The sequence below is a fragment of the Uloborus diversus genome, chromosome 1 (genome assembly GCF_026930045.1).
Source record: "Uloborus diversus isolate 005 chromosome 1, Udiv.v.3.1, whole genome shotgun sequence".
Taxonomy (NCBI): Eukaryota; Metazoa; Arthropoda; class Arachnida; order Araneae; family Uloboridae; genus Uloborus; species Uloborus diversus.
This window is the reverse complement of record NC_072731.1, coordinates 32,931,737-32,952,428: the sequence shown is the minus strand read 5'-3', so window position 1 is coordinate 32,952,428 and position 20,692 is coordinate 32,931,737. Positions and strand designations below refer to the sequence as shown.

The 20,692-nt window shown below is 33.2% G+C and overlaps 1 protein-coding gene across 1 annotated transcript in view; it reads left to right on the top strand.

Moving 5' to 3' along the window:
- Nucleotides 1-8,771: 8,771 nt before the first annotated feature.
- LOC129229163 (kinesin heavy chain-like) overlaps nucleotides 8,772-20,692 on the top strand; it is a 121,377-nt gene continuing 109,456 nt past the window's right edge. Inside the window, exon 1 of the mRNA XM_054863461.1 lies at nucleotides 8,772-9,259. Coding sequence (XP_054719436.1) covers nucleotides 9,116-9,259 — 144 coding nt within the window. The 5' untranslated portion in view covers nucleotides 8,772-9,115. The remainder of the gene's footprint in view (nucleotides 9,260-20,692) is intronic.

The window sequence follows — 20,692 nt, the reverse complement described above, 5'->3', positions numbered from 1 at the left end:
AGAAAATCGACGTGTTCAATAGATATTTTCGTTAAAAAATTTCCATTCAAGTCATTTTGTCAAATAATTTTTAAATTTTTGAGCTCAAGAAGTGAGAAGTTGTAAGGATGACCTGCAAAATTAACCATTTTTCTGATTTTTTTTTCACTTACTTTATTTTTCTTTAACTCATAGGTACAAATTACAAATTAAATGAATTTAAAAAAAAATACATATTGCCATTGAATTGCTCGATCAAATAAAAAATTGGTAGTAAACCGATACTTACAATCAGGGCTTTCTGATATATCGATAATAATATTATTTTTGTAGAAATACAAAAAAAAAAAGTCTGGGAGAAAAAACCTAAAATTTGCTGACTCGTGAAAGTAAGGATATTTTGTAAAAATTCTACTGTGGGGGCCCCTTTGTTGTGGAGACCCCGGGGCAGTAGCCCCGCCTGCCCTCCCCTAAATACGGCCCTGGCAAGCATGTACAAATTCTTATGATTTTTTTCACTAACCCTTTTTTTTTTCAAGCACTCGGTTACAACGAGCAAATACCGCAAGCCCTTCGTGCTCGTTATAAGCTAGTTCGACTGTATAATGTCAGCAAGAAACGTTTCAAGGCAGAAATTCATGGGCAAATAAAAGGAATAAAGCTACTTTTGATGCCTGGCGTGTCATAATGTAGCATGACAATGCCAAGCCCCATACTGTGAAAGAAACCAAATGTCTGAACAAGTTTTTTCGGATGGGAACAAACGGACCACCCACACACAGTCGTGCTTCAAAGTTTTCAAAATTAATATTCTGTATATTTGATATGCCTATATAATTTTCACAAATGCCATACATTAAAAAGGCAAGTACTCGAGGTGTAACGAGTATATACCGAGTGTGTCAACGTCAACCATGTTTCGAATCATAGACATACTCATGAGGTCAAAGGGCTGGTTTTGGAGGGAGTCATTATCGGAAAGAGAGGGGTCAAAATGCAGTTTTGTGTTCAAATAAGGGGTCTGGAACGATTTTTTTAAAATATAGATTGCCCAAAATACAGTGTAAAGCAATATTTGGTCGCACCATAACTAGTGTATACTGTGTATACCAAGTACTCGATATGGCCCTAGTTAGGAGGCTTACAATGTAAATGATTCATATGTAAATATTTGTTTGGTTTAATATGAGAAAGATATAAAGGCAATGGCAGGGCATGGACTGTACTTTATCTTTTATGTTTCTTCCCTGTGAAGTCTATTTATTTCATACTTCGCTCAAGCTTGGAAAGTTAGTCTATCTCATAATTTAATCATTATAAATAGCTAAACACATGGTTTGTACGTAAGTCCATCATCATCATTATGCAAACTAATCTAGTTTTCTGATTTCAAAAGTTTTCTTGAGATCGACAAACAGAGAAGAAAAAAAATGTGTTTCGTTTAAATTGTTTGAATATTATTTTGTGCTTGAAAAGATCCTACAGCCGTTACATACTAATACATCTGCGTTAGTGCTTATTGCTGCAATTGCCTTGTGTGTATGTGTGATTTTTGTTCTTCAATTTTTTATACAATTGAACTTCTAAATTTTTGAATTAAAATCTGAGTTTTTTCTGCTAATTTTTCAAAAATTCCAAGTGCTCTATTTGTATTGTTAATGTATCTATTTTTAAAAATTGCTTTTTTTCTCCTCAGTTTTTGCTCAAAATAACCAAGTTCTTGGCTCTTCGCAAGTTTTTACCTCAGAAGTTGCAGATAAAAAATAGTTATGTGTTGTGCCGTATCAAAATTTGAACTGAGAGGAAAAGAAATTGAATGGAGATGTTTTGTACTCACCATTCTTCACACAGAAGCTTGTAGGGGAATTGTGATATTTTATTTACGTACACATTTTTAACTGTTTGTCAATAAAAATATTTTGTTGTAATTTTGATGACATCACAGTTTTTTTTCATCAAGTAGAATTTTGTTTTAATAAGTAGAAGCTGCTGTGTACTAACTAAGTAGGTTTAGTTTAAGAGACTTTCGCATTTTGTTAAATTAGTGTTTAACTTAGGATTTCGTGGGTTGTCAGTTACGTTAGGTAGTAGTTTATAGGAGGCCTCGACTTCAAATGGTTATTAAAAATTAAGAGATAGTATGTAATTAGTTATGTATTAAAATAACTCATCGTATAGTAATTAAAATCAGTGTTTATTTTATAACTGGGTGTTTAGATTCGATATTGATGAAGATCGGAAATTGATGAAGCCAAGCGCGCCTCATTTTCAGAAAAAAAGAAGAAACTGGTCATAGAAAAGAGTTTGAAGCGAATCCCTTCGGTTTTCCTTTTTTTTTTTTTCTATGTAATACGAAAAATTAGTGTTTTATCTGTCTTTTTTAACTGATTCGGGACTGAAAAAATAAAAAATTTTCTCGGGACAAACTTTAATCTGAGAAAAATTCGGAACGAACTGGAGATGCGAGGCCCTAGGAGGCGCGAGGCCGTGGGCTGTCACCCTCTTCGCGCACGCCTTGCTACGCCTCTGCATTCAAGAAACGCGACCTGTAATTTTTTAAGCATACATTCGATACATTTTTTTTTTCAGTTATTGCTTACATTTTGAGGTTTCAGTTTCGTTAATTTCTTTCATTGAATTTCAATTTTTTTTCTCGTTGAGCCTAATTTGAATTTTGTGTAGAACGGCCTGTTACGTTCGTCACAAAACGTCGTATTTTCCCTTCCACACTTTTTATAGGACTATAAAAAGAAATTTTTTGCTTTATTCTCTTCCCAAGAGCTTTCTAAAATGCATTTGAAATGTTGTATTTTTATTGAATTTTTTACACAATTAGCTATCAGCGTGATGAACGTAACATACTGATTGTGAAGAACGTAATCGCTTGAAACAAACGCTGCATCTTTCGAACGTTTAGTTCAATAAAAAATGAATGAAATGTATATTTTGAAATAGTTGTTTTTTCAATGTTACTGTGTAGTATTTTATAATTTTCCAACAATTAACTCAATTTTCAACGCATATTTATGGAATGTTCTTGGACTGCATTTTATGGAAAAATCGGCAGCTCAAAAAACAAAGAGAGAGAGAGAGAGAGTAAAAAAGAATGGCAGGTAAACAAAAAGAAAATGACAAGAAAAAAAAGCAGCAAAGAGTATGCGAATATTACGGCAAAAAAATAATAATAATAAACACACACACAACGATTTAAAAAAAAATGAAGAAGACTGAGGAATCAAAAATGAGAAATCAGGAGATGAGATTCAATTGTAGAGAAGCTAGTAAGCTAGCTTTGTAGAGAGTTGTAAATCAATGCAACTTCGACCTTTTTCACCATGCTAAGTTTTTGAAAAGATTCAAAAAGCACGCTCTTCCATGTAGTCCCAGGAAAAAAATAGGCTTTTATATGTTATCTTGCTAAATAATAATAATAATAATGGAATTAATGTGGCAGAAATGAAAATCAAAAAATTCCTGGAAAAAGCTTTCTTGAAAAAACAATCGTACAGTGGATTGTTTTCGTAAAAAAAGATTACATTTCGTGATAGCTTTCTGGAAAAAAAAAAGTTCCGCTTGTGTGTTATAAAAAAAATTGCGTTGTAAAGACCCAAGAGAAGAAAAATTTTTATCTTTTCTTCTGTATTACATTCTAAACTGCCATTTCACCCGTATGTTTTCTCTCAAGTCAAGCTCTTGTTCTTTCTGCGTCTGACTTAGGCATATTCACAACATGATTGTATATTTTAATGAAGAAAATAGATTACAAACAGTGAGAAAACTAAAAATTACTCGAAATCCGCCTTTTAGCTGTTGCCGAAAACAATAAAAAAATAATAGTAATAATAAAGTTAATTTTGATAGTAAAAGTTAACAACTAAATTCAAGGCTAAACCTTAGCAATGTGGATTACGCTCTTGAACTTGAATCAAAGAAATCCTCCGAAACCTACATTATATTTGAGGCGTTTAAAGTGACTAAAATCCAAATATATGCTTACTTAAGCTTTGAAATTAAATTGTTAATTTTATTAACAAAATTAAATTTAAACGCTATCATTTCTCTCTCTCTCTTTTTTTTTTGAAAACAATTCAAAAACAACTACGTCAAAAAATGTTGGGGATCAGAAAAGCAAGGCTTTCGCATAAAAAGTTTCACTTCAAAACAGAGGAGAGAAAAAAAAAAAAAAAAATTTGCACAAAGCCAATAAAAAAAAAAAAAACATTTATTTATTAAAAGTGTCGATGATTATTTATTAATTAATATTTAGACGCATAACGGTAACGGTCTAAAACACTACACGAGTCATCACTGTGACGAACTTACCTTCAGTGTTACGCTCTTCAATGCTACGTTCGTCACACGTCATATTTTGAAGAAATATGCATTTCTGTTACATTATGAGAAAAATGAGTATTATTCTGCATGAAAAATAAAGTTAAGGTATGAAAATAACGCATTGCACTGTTTTTACAATAATATCTACGTACACTTTAGAGAAATTGAGAGCAGAATTTCATGTTGCAAATTCAAGGTTGCAAAAATGTTACGTTTGTCACACTATAGTAATTTAGTCACACAAACCAATTTATGTGATTTATACTGTGTTTTATTGCATGAATATTACACGTAAGTTGTATTATTTCGCGAAGTTCCACAAAACCACAAGTTAATGATTATTAGACGTTTAAAACTCATGATATACAACAAAACAGAGTCTGGATGTTACGTTCGTCACTATGGAATGATCATATATATATATATATATATATATATATACTAGCAAAAATACCCGGCGTTGCCTGGGTCAGTAATAATTGTGAGAAACAATCGCTACTTTCTTTTGTTTTCTATTTTAACTGAAAGAACTCAAAACACACCGCTTTGACGTCATTAAAATTGAGCTTCATCCTTACCCATAAAAGTAAAACAGCAATAAGTATAAAGAAAGAAAGAGTATTCATTTAGAAACGAAAGCGCAAAGTTAAGCATATATGATTTGAAGAATTTCCGAAATATATCTAACAAAAACAAAGATCACTAAAAAAACAGTGCGCTTTATTTACTCAAATAGTACACAAAAAAAAAAAAAAAAAAAACTCTCTTCTATGTTTACTTAAGTCTGCAAAAAGTGAGTTTCCAAATGTTTAAATGACTTTAGACTCATGTTTGCTCCGGAAAAGCCTTGATTCAAAATTTACATTATGATTACTTTTAATGTTGCTGTTGTTGGGCAACGAATTTTCGAAACAATGGGTTTAATCTTTAATCATTTGATGTGGAAATTACATGACATTCACGGTTTTCGATCACGCCGTTTTTAAACTAAGTTTTTTATCAATAAATTATAGCCTAAGTTGTTCCCCGATTATGTAGCTATCAATGGTGAAAAAATGGTTAAAATCCCTCCAGTAGTTTTGAAGTTTACCCCGGACATCCGGACAGAGATTAGCGCTTTATGTATAAAGATATATATATATATATATATATATATATATATATATATATAGATAGATAGATAGATAGATAGATAGATAGATAGATAGATAGATAGATAGATAGATAGATAGATTTAAAAAGGGAACTTAAATATTTAAAAAGGTTCATAACCTTGGTAGTAAAAAGTAAACGAGTTCATGGGTTTAGAAAATACAACTCATGGTATCAAATAAGATGTAAGTAGCATTAAATAGTTTACACTTTCATGCTGTTAATGACATTTATCCACATAATAATTTATAAAATGCTGTTTTTGCACTGATCCCGCTAATATATGGCTAATAATTTTTAAATTCGTAATTTTTTTCACATTAAACTTTAAAAAAAATATATAAATAAACAAAATAAGAAGACTACTAAATCTAGAAAACAGTCAGCCAAGAACTAAGGCTTAAATTTAAAGCACATTCTGTGGGAGGGAGGGAGAGTATTATTTGAGGAATATTTGAAACAGTATGCAATCAATGAGAAATCATTTTATTGGTAAACAAATTAATGAAAACTCATTCTTTGAGAATTACTGAAAAAAGAAAAAAGTCTATAAACATATAAAAGTCAAAAAACTTGATTTATAACTTTTATAACTGTTGTTACTAATTTTTTGTATATATATATATATATATATATATATATATATATATATATATATATATATATATATATATATATATATATATATATATAGCTCTAAACTATCACAACTTTTTGCACAGCAATAAATAAGTTATTCACAAATGTCAATACTTTTACTCGCAATGATCTGTAAACAGGCTTTTGTAACTGCATGGCTGCATCGAGATTGTGAAATTCTACTCCTGAAGACATTCGGCCATCTCATATACATGTAGTGGATTTAGCTCATATCCATTTCTTTATCTAGTGAATTTCTTATAGATCACTTTTGGAAATGGTTGGTTGTCTGAGGCTTATATCCGTGATTTCCAACCTGGGGGCAATCGGCCCAAAGGGACAATTTGACTCCTCAAGAGGGCGATAAATTCTTGAGGGGCGTTATGTTACGGATAAAGTAATAGTAATGAAAATCGAGCTAATACCTAGAAGGAATCCCATTGTTCAGAGTTCAAACAAAGAATCACAAACTAAAAAAAAAAAATCCGGAGCTTCTACATCCCTACTAGCGAAATTTCTTGCATCAACCTTGACAGATCTTGATATTATACTGACGGCGTCAATATTGACGTGTTTCATACTGCATAAAGCTTGCATAAAGATTAAAAAGCAATATTACAATAACAACACGTATGCAACATTGCATTCATCTTAAAATATCAATATTGATATTACCTTAAAATAACAACACGTATGCAACATTGCATTCATCATAAAATATCAATATTGATATTACCTTACAATAACAACATTGCATACATGTTGACGCCGTCAAGATGATATTGATTTCATGCTGTCGCCGTCAAGGTAATTAGTACACAATAGAACAGGTGGACCTTCGTTGATACTTGCGCATGCGCACAGTTCTTTCTACCCAGCGTCCCTCGCATTGATTGGTGGCACATCTTTCAGTCGGTTCAGAGGAGCTGCACGTGGCGTTGCATTTCTTTAGGCTTCGTTAAGTTGGTTGCTTAGTTATTAGTGTGGAATCGTATTGTTTTAGGAATAGCTTATGAATGACTGATAACTGCATTTGTTTATTAATGTAGTAATAAACAAATCATATCGCAGACGATGTGTGATCAATGTTAAAAATGGCCGAAAATAACTTTTTTCGTCCCTAGACTTTGAAACAAAGGACATGAAGCCCAGAATTTCGTATTATCACTTCAATCTCATGAGCAAGATTAATTTTATTCAATGGTTATTTATGTTATTCTTTAAGATAAATTCATGTGTTTTGTCCATGGTATATTTTTAATGCTGACATCCATTTGGAAATGTACTTTATTGTATTTATTTACTTATTTATTATTTTGCTTTATTTACTTCTAAATGTGTTATAAAAACTTCCGCAATTATTCCTAACTAGGCATTTTATGTCTTTATAATACAATTAGAAGCATGAATTTAAAAAATAAGTCAAGTATTACGCAAAACGAAGAAACTTTCATTTTTTAAATTAAATTGCGAGTACTATTAATACATTTATATGAATTTCCGATCAGATGTCAGCTTTAAAAAAATATTCTTAGGCTAGAAAACTAAATTGAAGAATAAAAGAAATAATTAAAGAATGAAATTTAATTCTGGACTTTAAAGTGAAAATAATACAAAAAATAAAATAAAATAAATAGATAAAACACCTTGCAAACGTGCTGATTTCATACTGTCATGACAATGTATCCTGACATTTTCCTGTCATATCAATACGTATGCAATGTTACAAAAGCAAGATCATCTTGCCTAGACCTTGATTTCATGCTGTCATGACAACATCTTGATATTATCCTGTCATATCAATACGTATGCAAGATTACAAAAGCAGCATACCTTGATATTTTCCTGATATTATGCTGCATACACCTTGTCAGTCAATATTGTGGCAGCATGCTGACAGCATAAATGGAGTAACATAACAACATTGAGGCAGCATTAATGCAAGATGATTTTTCTTGCACGTAAACCTTTATGCAATACTGAGGCAAGATATTTTGCTTACTGGGATCTGGGTTGGTTGGACCTTCAGTTTTTTTTTTTTTTGATTTGAAGTGTTAGTATTTCGTTCTGCAAAAGAAATAAAAAAAAAGCATAAAGGTTGTGCCTTTGATCATTTATTTAGTTTAAGAGTGATTGGATAAAATTGCTCCCACCCCCCTCTTAGGAAGGAACCGGGGGGGGGGGGGGAATGGGTGTCAGTCGACCTTTAGGGACTCTAGAGAGAAGCGATAGGCTAAGAAACGTTGGACACCATTGGCTTATACAAACTTACGACTGCACGAAAATTCCTGGAAACAAAAAGGAATAAATAAAAAAGAGATTGAGTTTTCACGACTTTCTGACGAGGAGCCAAATGACTTAAAATGAATCTAAAACGATTATAAAGAGAGTATTTCCAACCAAATGAACTGTTCATCATACTTTTACAATATTTCTTAGTTTAAAACTTTGAAAAGATCTCTTTTTTAACACAACTAAGAGTTTTTAAGCTGAAAAATGCTTGCATAGACGTGAATTAAGCTCCAGCGTCAGTTTTTTTTCCCCACTACCCACTAGAACCTCCATTTTTCACTTTTTTTTAACAGCAATAATCACGTGAGCTCCCCAACTCACAGATTTCTTATCCATGACTGTGATGCTTTCTTAAAATGGCTGACTCTTGCCATTAGGCTTGCAGGGCAGGAGTAATTGAGATACATCCTTAATTTACTGAAAATTGAGAGAATGTATGCGTAAATGTAAAACAAATGATCTTTACTTTAATTTTTGTTCAGTTTGTTGGAAATTTTTGCTTTGATTACCGATTTAATGATTGAATGTAAACTTGGGCTGTGTCATATATCATAGTACATATGATAAAAGCAAACAAGCTTGATTATACTGCTGAAGTTGCAGCAACATTTAATGTCTTTGACAGATCATTTAATGGAGTTAGAGTCAGGCCATTTTTAAAGTGAGAAGTTCGAACGATTGTATCTGATCGTAACGATTACCGTACTCAACCATCAACATGAACTTGCCACACGAACCTCCTGCCGAAGACAGCATTAAAGTTGTTTGTCGATTTCGGCCTTTAAATGACGCCGAAGAAAAAGCTGGGAGCAAATTTATCGCAAAATTTCCTCAAGGTACAGAGGAATGTCTTTCTCTCTCGGTAAGTGGTTTAAATTTTTGCTTACTTGGTTCAATTGTCATCGTATTACTATATAGTAGTGTACTTGTCATTATTGATGATTCAACTTTTCCATGTACTGTTAACTTTTTTGCGGAAGAAAAATCAGGAAGGGAATTTCAAGTGTGAAATAATATTTTTATGAATTTATATCAGGGCTTAATTTTCATGTGAGCTCACTGGAGCTCAACTCGTGTGCCGATTTTCCATTTTGTGTGAATTTTCATATTTGATCCAAAAAAAGCTATTTATGTATAAAAAAAGTTTCTATAGCCTGTAAGGCTTCTGCACTTCTTTTGCTACAAAATAAGTCCTGATTTTCATTCCTATTTATACAAATACAAATACAAATACAAATGTGACGACCAGCAACAGGCTCTGGGCCCAGCTAGGCTGGTCCTAGTCAATTAATTAGTCCCCAATGAAGATCAATGGCCCTCTTAAAGCTATCCACTCCCTTGCTCATTACCGCCTCTTCCGGTAAGCTATTCCAAGTGCCCACGACCCGGCTAAAGTAATAGTTTTTCCTGATTTCCAAGTTAGCCTGAGATTTAAATAGCTTAAAACAATGACCCCTTGTCCTGCTTTCCCCGCAAAAATTTAATCCATTTACATCTTTCATTTTGATAAATTTAAATAACTGAATCATGTCCCCTCTGACTCTCCTTTGCTCCAGGCTATACATGTTAGGCCTATTAAGTCTGGTATCATAATCTAAATCTGAGAGTCCCTTTACTAATTTAGTTACCCTTCTTTGAACCCTTTCCAATACAAAAATATCTTTCTTCAGATAAGGCGACCAAAACTGAACAGCATACTCCAAATGAGGTCTTACTAAACTCCTATATAAAGGCAGAAGAACTTTCTTAGATTTGTTTGAAATAGATCTATTGATGAACCCAAGCATTTTGTTGGCTTTGTTACTAGCAATACTGCACTGTTGACTAAACTTGAAGTCCTGATTTATAAAGACACCCAGATTCATAACATTTTCTGCCTGATTTATGACTGAACCCTGTAAACGATATCTCATACGCTTATTTCCATGACCTAAGTGTAGCACTTGACATTTCCCTACATTAACTGCCATACCCCATTTATCTGCCCACTTAGTAATGTGATCTAAATCCTCTTGCAGCTGTTTTACTTGTTCTTCATTTTCGACAATCCCCATAACTTTTACATCGTCAGCAAAACAATTCATGCTTCCAGAAATATTTTCATTGATGTCATTCATAAATATAATAAACAAAAGAGGCCCTAAAACTGATCCCTGAGGAACCCCACTTAAAACATCACTCTAATTAGAATGATTTCCTCTCACAACTGCTCTTTGCTTCCTACCAGTAAGCCAATTTCTAACCCAAAGTAAAGTTTTTCCTCCTATTCCAATGTCAGCTAACTTGCTGAGAAGAGCAACATGCGGGTACCTTGTCAAAAGCTTTTTGAAAATCAATATAAACAACATCCACACATTTTTTGTTATCTAAAGCTGAGGTAACCTTGTCATAGAAATGTAATAAATTAGTAGTACAGGGTTTACCTTTCCTGAAACCATTACTGCAAACTAGTCAACAGACTATTAGTCTCTAAAAACATCATGATCTTAATTTTGATCAAAGTTTCGAAAATCTTACTAATCACCGAAGTCAAACTTACAGGTCTATAATTCCCAGCAATACCTTTAGACCCCTTCTTGAAGAGTGGCGTTATGTTAGCCAGCTTCCAGTCCTCTGGCACCGTCCCCGAGTTATAGGAAGCATTGAAAATATTCAAAATAACATCCACTAATTCCTCTGCACATTCAACTAAAATTTTTGGATAGATATTATCTGGTCCCGGAGCTTTAGTTGCTTTAATCTTTTTCAAATGAAATAAAACCTCCTCCCTGGAAAATACAAAATCCTCAAGCTGTAGTAGCCTTTTATTTTTTCTCACTTATTTTTATTCGTTTACTATAGAGGGAAAAGTGATCTTATTTAAATTAAATGGATTTCAATTTACATAAAATCAATTTTGCATGTGTTTGCATTGAAGTCTAGGATTTATGTTTTGAAAAGATTTTAGTAACATGGGTGCTAATTTCGTAGTTATACTAAGTGTTAGTAAATTTTCAGAGTTTTATGTATGTCTCTTTAGTTAAAATTTTAGCATTGACTGGACTTAAATTTTCCTAACGGCAGATGTTTGCATGTTTTTTTCTTTTCTTTTTCAAAATTTTGTGAATATCTTTCAAATTCAGTTGGCAATTGGGGCTTTAACTTGCGTGCTTTGAATGTTGTTGACAGAAAGTTTTGGGAAGCAAGGGGCTATTCATTAATTACGTAAGGATAATTTTGGCAATTTTTGACCCCCCCTCCCCCTATATAAGGGTACGTAAGATTTTTCAAACCCCTTCCCCCTATTCTTACATAAAATTCCATTCCGTTTCTTAAATAATAAAATAACGAATCTTACATCACTAAAATCAAAATTAAATTCACTATTATTAAATTAAACCCTTTTGTGTAAAGAAATATTTACTAAAAAGTTGGAATCTAGTCTGACTGTTTTTTGACACTTTTTTGTATGTACAGTATTACATTTCAGACTATTCATTTTTGTAACACAAATAAAAAACAGCTCATCCTTATACGTTTATTACCTTCCATATGCAAATGAAATATAATCCCTGTCAAACCATTTGGCCGCGCGATTTTTAATGTAAAAGACCGACTTGGAAAGTATTACGTAAGAATGGATTTGACCCCCCCCCCTCTTCCAAAGTAAGGGTATGTAGAGCTTTTTCCAACTCCTCTCCCCTTTGCACCCTTACTTAATTAATGAATGACAGCCAAGTACTGTTTCGCTCAGATCTCTTTGCTTCAAGCCATGTTATCTCATAGAATTGAAGTAATTTTGATTTGTTTTAAATTACTTAGTAGCGTCATTACGGAAAGGCGAGGGGAGTGGCTGGCCCCAGACAATGTCCATCTGGGGGATAACACTGAAAGTGGATTTAAGAGTTTACTACATAAAAAGACATAAGGATTAGATTGTGAAAATTTTTACTGTCATAAACATTTACTATCAAATTTTAATTAAAATAGAGCTCATTGCGAGAAGAGAGCAGTTACATATGCCCCTAAGACAAACTGTACATAAGTAGATTCGTTACTCTGCAAAAAAAAATTTCTGAACATAGTATGAACTTTATGTTGACGTAAAACATGAAATTTTTTTTCTTTTTGACGAGGTAGGACGTGATGCCACAAATTATGGCTATGAAACTCATTTTTGTTTCAGTGATGATTAAAAAAGATAATTAAGAATTCTATTGAAAATAGTTTAATAAATTTTAAGGGAAAAAATTATTTTCAATTTTTCTGATTTAAATTGCTTCTAATGCTTACAAAAATGCTTACAAAATAAAACATAACTATCATTGTTACAAAAAAATTGTTTATTTATTTATTTTTTGTTAATTTTTAGAAACCTCCCTTTCTTCCCTCTATATTTTAAAGTCTATAGTGGAATAAATGTTATATTACACATCATGTAGTACTTGCCTCTATATATCTAATCAATTAACACTGCATATTATCATAGTGTGTACATTTTATTTTTCAATGTGTACAAAACCGTTAATTTTGCAGTGCATGGTAAATAAGGGGTGATTTCTCAAAAAGTTGATTCACCAAATTGATTTTTTTTCCTATTTTTGTCCCACATGTAACAAAGAAAGAAGTGGATGACGGGATTTTTTGTGTGCTATTGTTCTCAAGAAAGACTAAATGTATCTTTATGCTAATTTTAAATATCTCGTAACTTTCAGTGTGTATACATTTATCGTGGTACGAGAGAATTCAGTTTCTACCCAGTACTTCTAATTTGCAATTAAAAATCTTTTGAACATGATATGTTCTCAGTTTTACCAAAAAGTGCCCAGACTTTCTTTTTAGGCTATTTACTTTGTTTCTCTCTCTCAATCTCTCATAATTTTCTTCTTTTTCAAATAGAAATGCTTAAAGCTTTTTGAGAAACATGTACAATTATTTTCATGCAACAAATATATCCTACTGCTATTTTTGAATTAAAAAATGAACAGCCCTGAATGTACAATTTTTAGGTATTTTACCTCTTTCGTCTCTTGTTCTTGATTTTGGAGTTTTTTAAAGTAATTTTACAGTGGTTTTAAAAGTAAAAGTAATGTGATTGACAATGAAAAACTTTTCTTAATAATTTATTAAAATTTTGAAGGATCTTTTAAATTAATGTTTTTTCCTAATTGCAGTAAAAATTCATAATTCTTATGGTCAGGATCTGACATTTTCCAGGTTCCAGGCTGCTTGGGCATCCATTTTATAACACATAATATCGCGGATTATTATCCTAAAGTAATGTTAATTAGTATTTCCATATGTTAGTATTTAATCAGCGTTTAATAAATTTTGGTCACTACATCAGTATTTTTGATCTTTCAAACAGTTTTACCCACTGATACTTTCTCTTTAATTAAGTTATAAATGCAAGAGTAATCTTTGAAAATAGTAAAATAAACTGCTTTACATACTTTCGAAAAGTAAAGCTCAAACATTTAATACTAAAAAAATTTACATATATATAAGAATATATATAGAAAAGAAGATTCTTTTCTATATATATTCTTCTTTTCTATATATATATAGAAAAGAAGACCCCCCCCCCCCCCCAGAAAGTCGAGTCTAGCTACGCCTCTGACAAAGATCGGAGACAATTGCGATGTTAGAGCTTCAATTTCAGAAAACTGCTTTTCCCCAACCATGGATAGCGTTTTTAAGACTTTAATTTTGAAAATTTTCCTGGAGCAAGCCCTAGGATCTCTTCTTTCCCTAACATTACCACAGATAGTCTGAAACAGCGTTTTTAGAACTACAATTTTGAAAACAAAGGAAAAGCCCTCCTTTACACAACGTTAGACTATCTACAATTGCGCTTTTAAAGTTTCAATATTGAAAAATTACCGGGAAGGGCATACCAAACCTTTTATTCCCCAAACATCACCAGAGATTGTCTCTGGTGATGTTTGGATCTGTGGTTTTAAAACTACAATTTGGAAAATTTTACGGAGGAGAAACCCCAGGAACCCCCCTATCTAAGTGACGATAAAATAAGATTCATATTTTATAGATTCATATTGTATGCATCTAGTAATGACTCCATCCCAAGTCAGAAAGTTGAATCCACTCTTCCTGTAATTGTTCATACGTTTGAAAAAAAAATAAGGTGTAGCAAAATTCAAGGGTACCCAAAACTTGTTTACTCAATGGCACGTTGTAAAATTTGGGAGAAGGCAAGGCAGGTCAACAATCCAACAATATTTCAGTTCAAATGCTATTTGTTAGCGCTACCCCCCCCCCCCCCGATGAATTTGACTAGAAGTTAAACACTCTAAAAACTTATATTTAACCCGATTTGAAAGCGAGAAATTTTTTTTTTTTTGGGGGGGGGGGAATTTGCGCCATTGAGCTTGGGGGGGATGTGCACCCCTGACCATTAATTATGCTTTACATTCTTATAATAATACTTAATCATCATTAGTGATGTGGATCGGGTAAATACCCAGCGGGTAGGTAAATATTTTTTGGGTATTTACCCAGGTATTTACCCAAGGCCTGGGTAAATACCCAAAAACTGGGTATTTTACAAAAAAATGCAAAGGATGAGTGGGATTTTTTTTTTTTTTTAATATAAATATGAAATAATTGGTAAAACTGATACATACATATGTATTACACAGTTTATAATATTTTTTATTGAAAGACTTAATTAAATTATGAAAGAAACATATTATGAACCAAAGAATCTTTCTTCTCAATGTCATAATTGAAGATGTTTGCTTTTTTTTGTAATCAGTTAAGCTTTTTACTTTTTATAGAATGGGTTTTTATATCTGAAATTGGGCATTGATTAGGCATATCCAACACATTTAATATGAATATCATATTAGATTGCTAAGTTGTTGTACACAATAATTCTTTAAATATGTGATCAAAATACAATTTTTGGCCAAAATTTATTGTTTTGTATATGGTTGGTTCTGAAAGTAATGCAATGGTTTTTACCAGGCCGCTTTTATTGGTCGGAGTATAATTAAACTACTTGTTTAGGTGAGGCAGATCCTAAGGTTTTCCGGAAAACCAGTCGCAGGATTCTCCGAGCTGTGGAAGGGACCGGACTAAGTTAATGTTAACCTCTGCGCATGGACCGTGTCACGGGAAAACTAGTAAGAGATTAACTTTTGTTGCTTAACCAACAAAATCTCTTGAGGAGACTAACAAAATTATTCGTGAGGCTTACAGGAACTCTTCTCTGTCCTATTCACAAGTTTTGAGGTGGTTAAAGACCTCTAAAGAGGGCCTGGAAGAGGTTCAAAATGAACAACGCTCTGGGCGGCTGTCAACCAGCAAAAACCGACGGCAATGTGGCTCGTGTTCCTCAAACCTTGAACTTTGACCCTCGATTGACCATCAAGATGGTTGCAAATGAACTGAACATGTCATCTCCTGCTGTGTTCGCATTACTCAAGATTTAGCGATGAGAAAAGTGTGATGCAAGTTCGTCCTGCACTTTGCCATAACTCGTTGCGAATCCGCAAGCTCCTGGCTAAACAGGGACCAGGTGAAAACGCTGTCCCAGCCCCCTATAGTCCTGATGTCGCCCCCAGAGACTTCTTTTTGTTCCTTCAGATTAAGGCAGGCCTGAAATCAACCCATTTTTCATCCCTAGAAAAGATTCAATCAGCCGTGACAAAGACCTTAGGGGAGGTCCCCAAAAACACCTTCAGGGCACTTACCATTCATGGCAGAGAAGTTGGAAGAAATGTGCAGAAGGCCAAGGACATTACTTTGAAGAATTTTAAGTGTTTGTGCAAATCTGTTCAATAAATTACTTTAAAAAAAATTGCATTACTTTTGGAATAGACTCTGTATATATACATAGTGGAATACATACAGAAAAGTATTTTAGTTGAATATAAATTTTTGAAATAAATACCCGGGTAAATACCCATTTTGGGTATTTACCCGGGTATATACCCCTAAAAATAAATACCTGGGTATTTTACATCACTAATCATCATTGAAAAAATCTCTTAGAAAAGTTTTCCTATTTTGTCCTAAGTGTAAGATAAAATGAATATAATGTCAGAGCAATAAGGTATACATGACAACTACATTTGTATAAAATTTCAAGATGGGAAAAAATTTGATATATTTAAATTGTTGACTTTATTTGCTGCCTTTATCTTTCATCATAAGTTCTTGCAGTAACTTAGTATCTGTACACAAAAAACTAATTGCTGATAAGTAATTAAAACAATCTTCTAAATGTGTTCTGGATTTTACTAGAATATTTGTAAACTAAAAATTAACAGGGTTAAATGTTCAATTTATAGATTTCTTTTACTTTGTATTTCCAAATATCAGAATTTTTCTTAATGTTGTGTTTTCCAGTGAGTTTTCAAAGAAAAAAATTATGAATGAAACACTGCTCTTAATCATTTAATAGCAATTTGACCAGTTGCAAGATCTTTTAATTTATTTTCCTATTTTCAAAAACGTTTTATTCATTATTTATTTAATATATGAATTAAACTCAACTTTCAGTCAAAATTTGTACCAAATAAGCTTTACATTATGTTGCTGCACATTACAAATAAAGCTAGCATCTATTTCACTAAGTATGGTATTCTTTTTTGTTATGCCAAAGTTAATAAAGTTTTTAAATTTTAATCAGTTTTTGGTCAGAATTGGTCAGTATTTTATAAATTTTGGTCAGTAAAGTCAGTATTTTTTGTCCATCCAAACAGTTTTACCCCCTGCAAACGTGCTTATGTTCATTTGAATATGCATGTAATTTAATGTAGCTGAGTATGGGCAGAATGCGGACTATTTTTTCACCCCATCAGGTTTTGGTTATCTTATGTATAAAAGTTTGCACTAAAACAACACAGTTTTTGTCACCTCCTCTATAGTTGTTGCAATAGTACCTAGACAATGGCATAGCCAGGATTTCATTTTGGAAGGGTCCAATCAGTGGTGTTGCAGGAAGTCATTTTTTTGGAGGGAGGGGGGTATAGTGGTTCAAAAGTACATGTAAAAAGAAGTTTCTCCTAGATAATAGAACACCCCTCAATATTTTTAGATTTGTGGATAGTAATATACTGGGAGAATTTTAGCTTCCTATTTCAACTGAAAGAGGGTGCTCAACCCCCTCCCTCAAACATCATGAGTATGGGGAGGGGGTCAAAAAAATAAATTGAACTACGTATTATAATATACAGGAGTAATATGCATATACATTGCAAAAAAATAAATATTTACACAAAAAAAAACTGTGGGGGAGATTAAATGTTTCTAAATTTGACTTTTTTTTATGCTACGGCTAAAATGTTAAATAAGGAGTCACTGAGCACCCTCTTAAAAGTTTGAGTAAGAAACTAAAGCTTTTACAGCATAATACTATTAGTAAGTCTAAAAATAGAGAGTGTCCTGGACTCTAGCCAAATTTTTTTTTTTTTGAAAAACCCTGGGGGGGGGGGATGTATTTATTGGTTTTAATGACATCTAATAATTGTGTGTACATTTGAATTTAAAAATTACAACAAAATTACAAGATTAATCTTCTATTAGACAGAGCCATTTTTTACTAACCTCGTCCGGAGTTATATATTCATCATCCTGATAAACATATAATAAAGCCAAACCTACCAACCTATTTTTGCTTGCTTTACTCCTTAGATATGTTTTATTTCTTTCAAAGCATGAAAAAATTTTTTTTGGCAGAACACGTTGTAATAGGAAGTGAGTTTAGTATTTTTAATTAATTATAATGTTACGGAATACTTACAGAAGAATGAAGCTGAAAATAAAATTCTCAATATCATTCTCTTATCATGAAAGCACGACCCTCAAAATAAATACCAATGAAGCTAATGGACTCGCCAGCAGAATGGTTCCTTTAGTGCAACAGAGGTGCACGGAAAGTATTTTTTTCTTGATATCACCGGTCTGTCTTGTTCCCAAGCTAGATTCCCCAGGAAGCCCACGCAGGGACAAAATTCCAAGAAATTTATAGGGATCTAAAGAAAGGAGAAGTGCCTTTTGTTAGATTCTAAACAGGTATATTCTCAGAATTTGCATCTACTTCAATGATACAAGAGAAACCAATGTTTTGGAGACGGAAGAGAAGAATATTTTCGCACAATAAGGAAAAATTGAGTACCATTACAGTAAAGCTCTACGCGTTCCAGCACCCCCTCATTCTAATGGTACCAATTTTCCCTTCAAATTTTTTTTGTTTTTTTTTGTTTGGTCCATATTGTACAGGAGAAACATATATGTATATATTTTTTTCTTGATCCACTTTTTTACTTAAGTAAAATGCTTTGTTTTCAACACAAGGTATGTTTTTCTTCAATCATATAATTATATCTGGTCATTTCGGAAGGGGGTTGGCGTACCCCCCCCCCCCCCCCTCCTCCCCTTTGGCTACGCCACTGTAAATAGACTGTTGCCCGGTTTGGGACGCACCCCCTGCACCCGACTTTCACGACACTGGCACTGATAGTACTAGAATTACGGCTGCCACATTTGACACGTGCGCCTTTCAAATAAATATCGTGCATCAGTTACTTCTGGCGTCTCAATTCACTTCCATAGATCTCCCGCCCTAACTTTAATACCGTCTGGAGTTCCACCTGTCTTTTCTAGAACCGTCACGGATCATGGAACACGAAGTTCGTTTTATTTCGCTTTTTTTTTCTGCCCTTTATATTATTATCAAAAGGAGCTGTTTGCGACGCTATTATTTTATTTATTGTTGTTCTTTTTTGCTTCTTCCCCCCTTTTTGTGGATAGTCACTGGACAACTCTTGAACAAGCTTCGCTTTTGAAAATTGCTTGGACGCTCTTGTTAAATCCTTTCAACTGTGAATTTTTGACAGTCGTATTCCTGCTGCTTTTTTTTATTAAATGGTCTTGGATTCTGTATGGAATTTGGCATTATTATTGTGAAAAAATTTTATATTTCTGTTTCACATATAGTTCAGGCAAAAATTCGACATCGTTTTGCCATAACGAGCGAGCTCGTTATTATGAACAAGTTGAATTGACAACAGTAGCATATTAACAAGTTTGAGGGCCCGTCGCAATGTCCCCTTTGTCTATCACAGAACTTTGTAAAACATTTATCAGATGCATTTTTGCACACCCTTTGACGTCCCTTTGGTCTTGGGAGATAGGTTCTCGCAGTTGCGACATTTGCGATGTGGTAAATCCGCAATTGATTGACGATAGTAAAGAAAAACATCAAAACTTCTTCAAAGGGTGATCAGCAGCAACAATATCTATGCGTGCATTGTTTTCGGAGAATTGTCTAAAATATGAGAAATTATTTATGAGTTTGGGCAAAAGCAATGATATAACAAGAATAAGAATTAAAAGTTCATAGACAACTCTGTTTCCACGTCCCCATGTCGTCGCCTCAGAGCAACAGTAGGATATCTTTGTGTTATCTCTGGAATTAGATGGTTAGTGTTGCTCTGAGGCGATGGAGTGTGAATTTTAACCATCTTTTTCTGGAAGCAGGGCCGTCCCAAGGGCGGGGGAGGGAGGGCAATCGCCCCGGGAGCCACGAAATGAAGGGGCGCCGCAAGGCCTCCCCTCGTTTCGACGGGACACGATGACATTCGCACGAAAACGTCATTTTCACGAGGGGCGCCTTGCAGCGCCCCTCATCGTATAAAATGCCCCGATTGTATAAAATTAGGGTCGTCTTGCGGCGCTTCCTCATTTCGTGTATCATAGATACACAGTCATAGACACAAAATAGAGATTCATTGCAATGATTCGCAATTTTTTCTTAGGGCACGAAAATATTCCTCTCTCTAAGTCTCCAAAAACATTCGTTTCCTTTGTATCATTGAATCAGATACAATTTCTGAAAATATAACGGATTAGAATCAAACAAAAGGCACTTCTCCTTTGTCTAGTTCTCACCAAATTTGCTTGAATTCTGCCCCTGCGTGCAGTGACGTAACCATAAAAAAAAGTTTTAAGGGAGCACATTAAAAAAACAAAATACATTTTCTTTTTGATCGGATAGGAAAAGAGGTCAAAAGCTGTCCGGTCAAAATTTTGAAACTTTTAGTTTTAAAAACGCGATTATATGCCATTTTTATTGACGTTCGGTAAGGGACTCAATTCCTTCTTTCCCTACAAGTTTTCGAAATTGAAGTTTCAAAAACGCTACTTTAGACAAACTTTGGAGATTTTATGGATAGGAGGATCTGAAGCATTTCCCAGGAAAATTGTTCAAAATTATGGTTCAAAAAATTTAAGCAATGTTTTACGTTCAAGAACTTTTTTTTTTCCTTTTAAAAATTTTGTAAGTGTC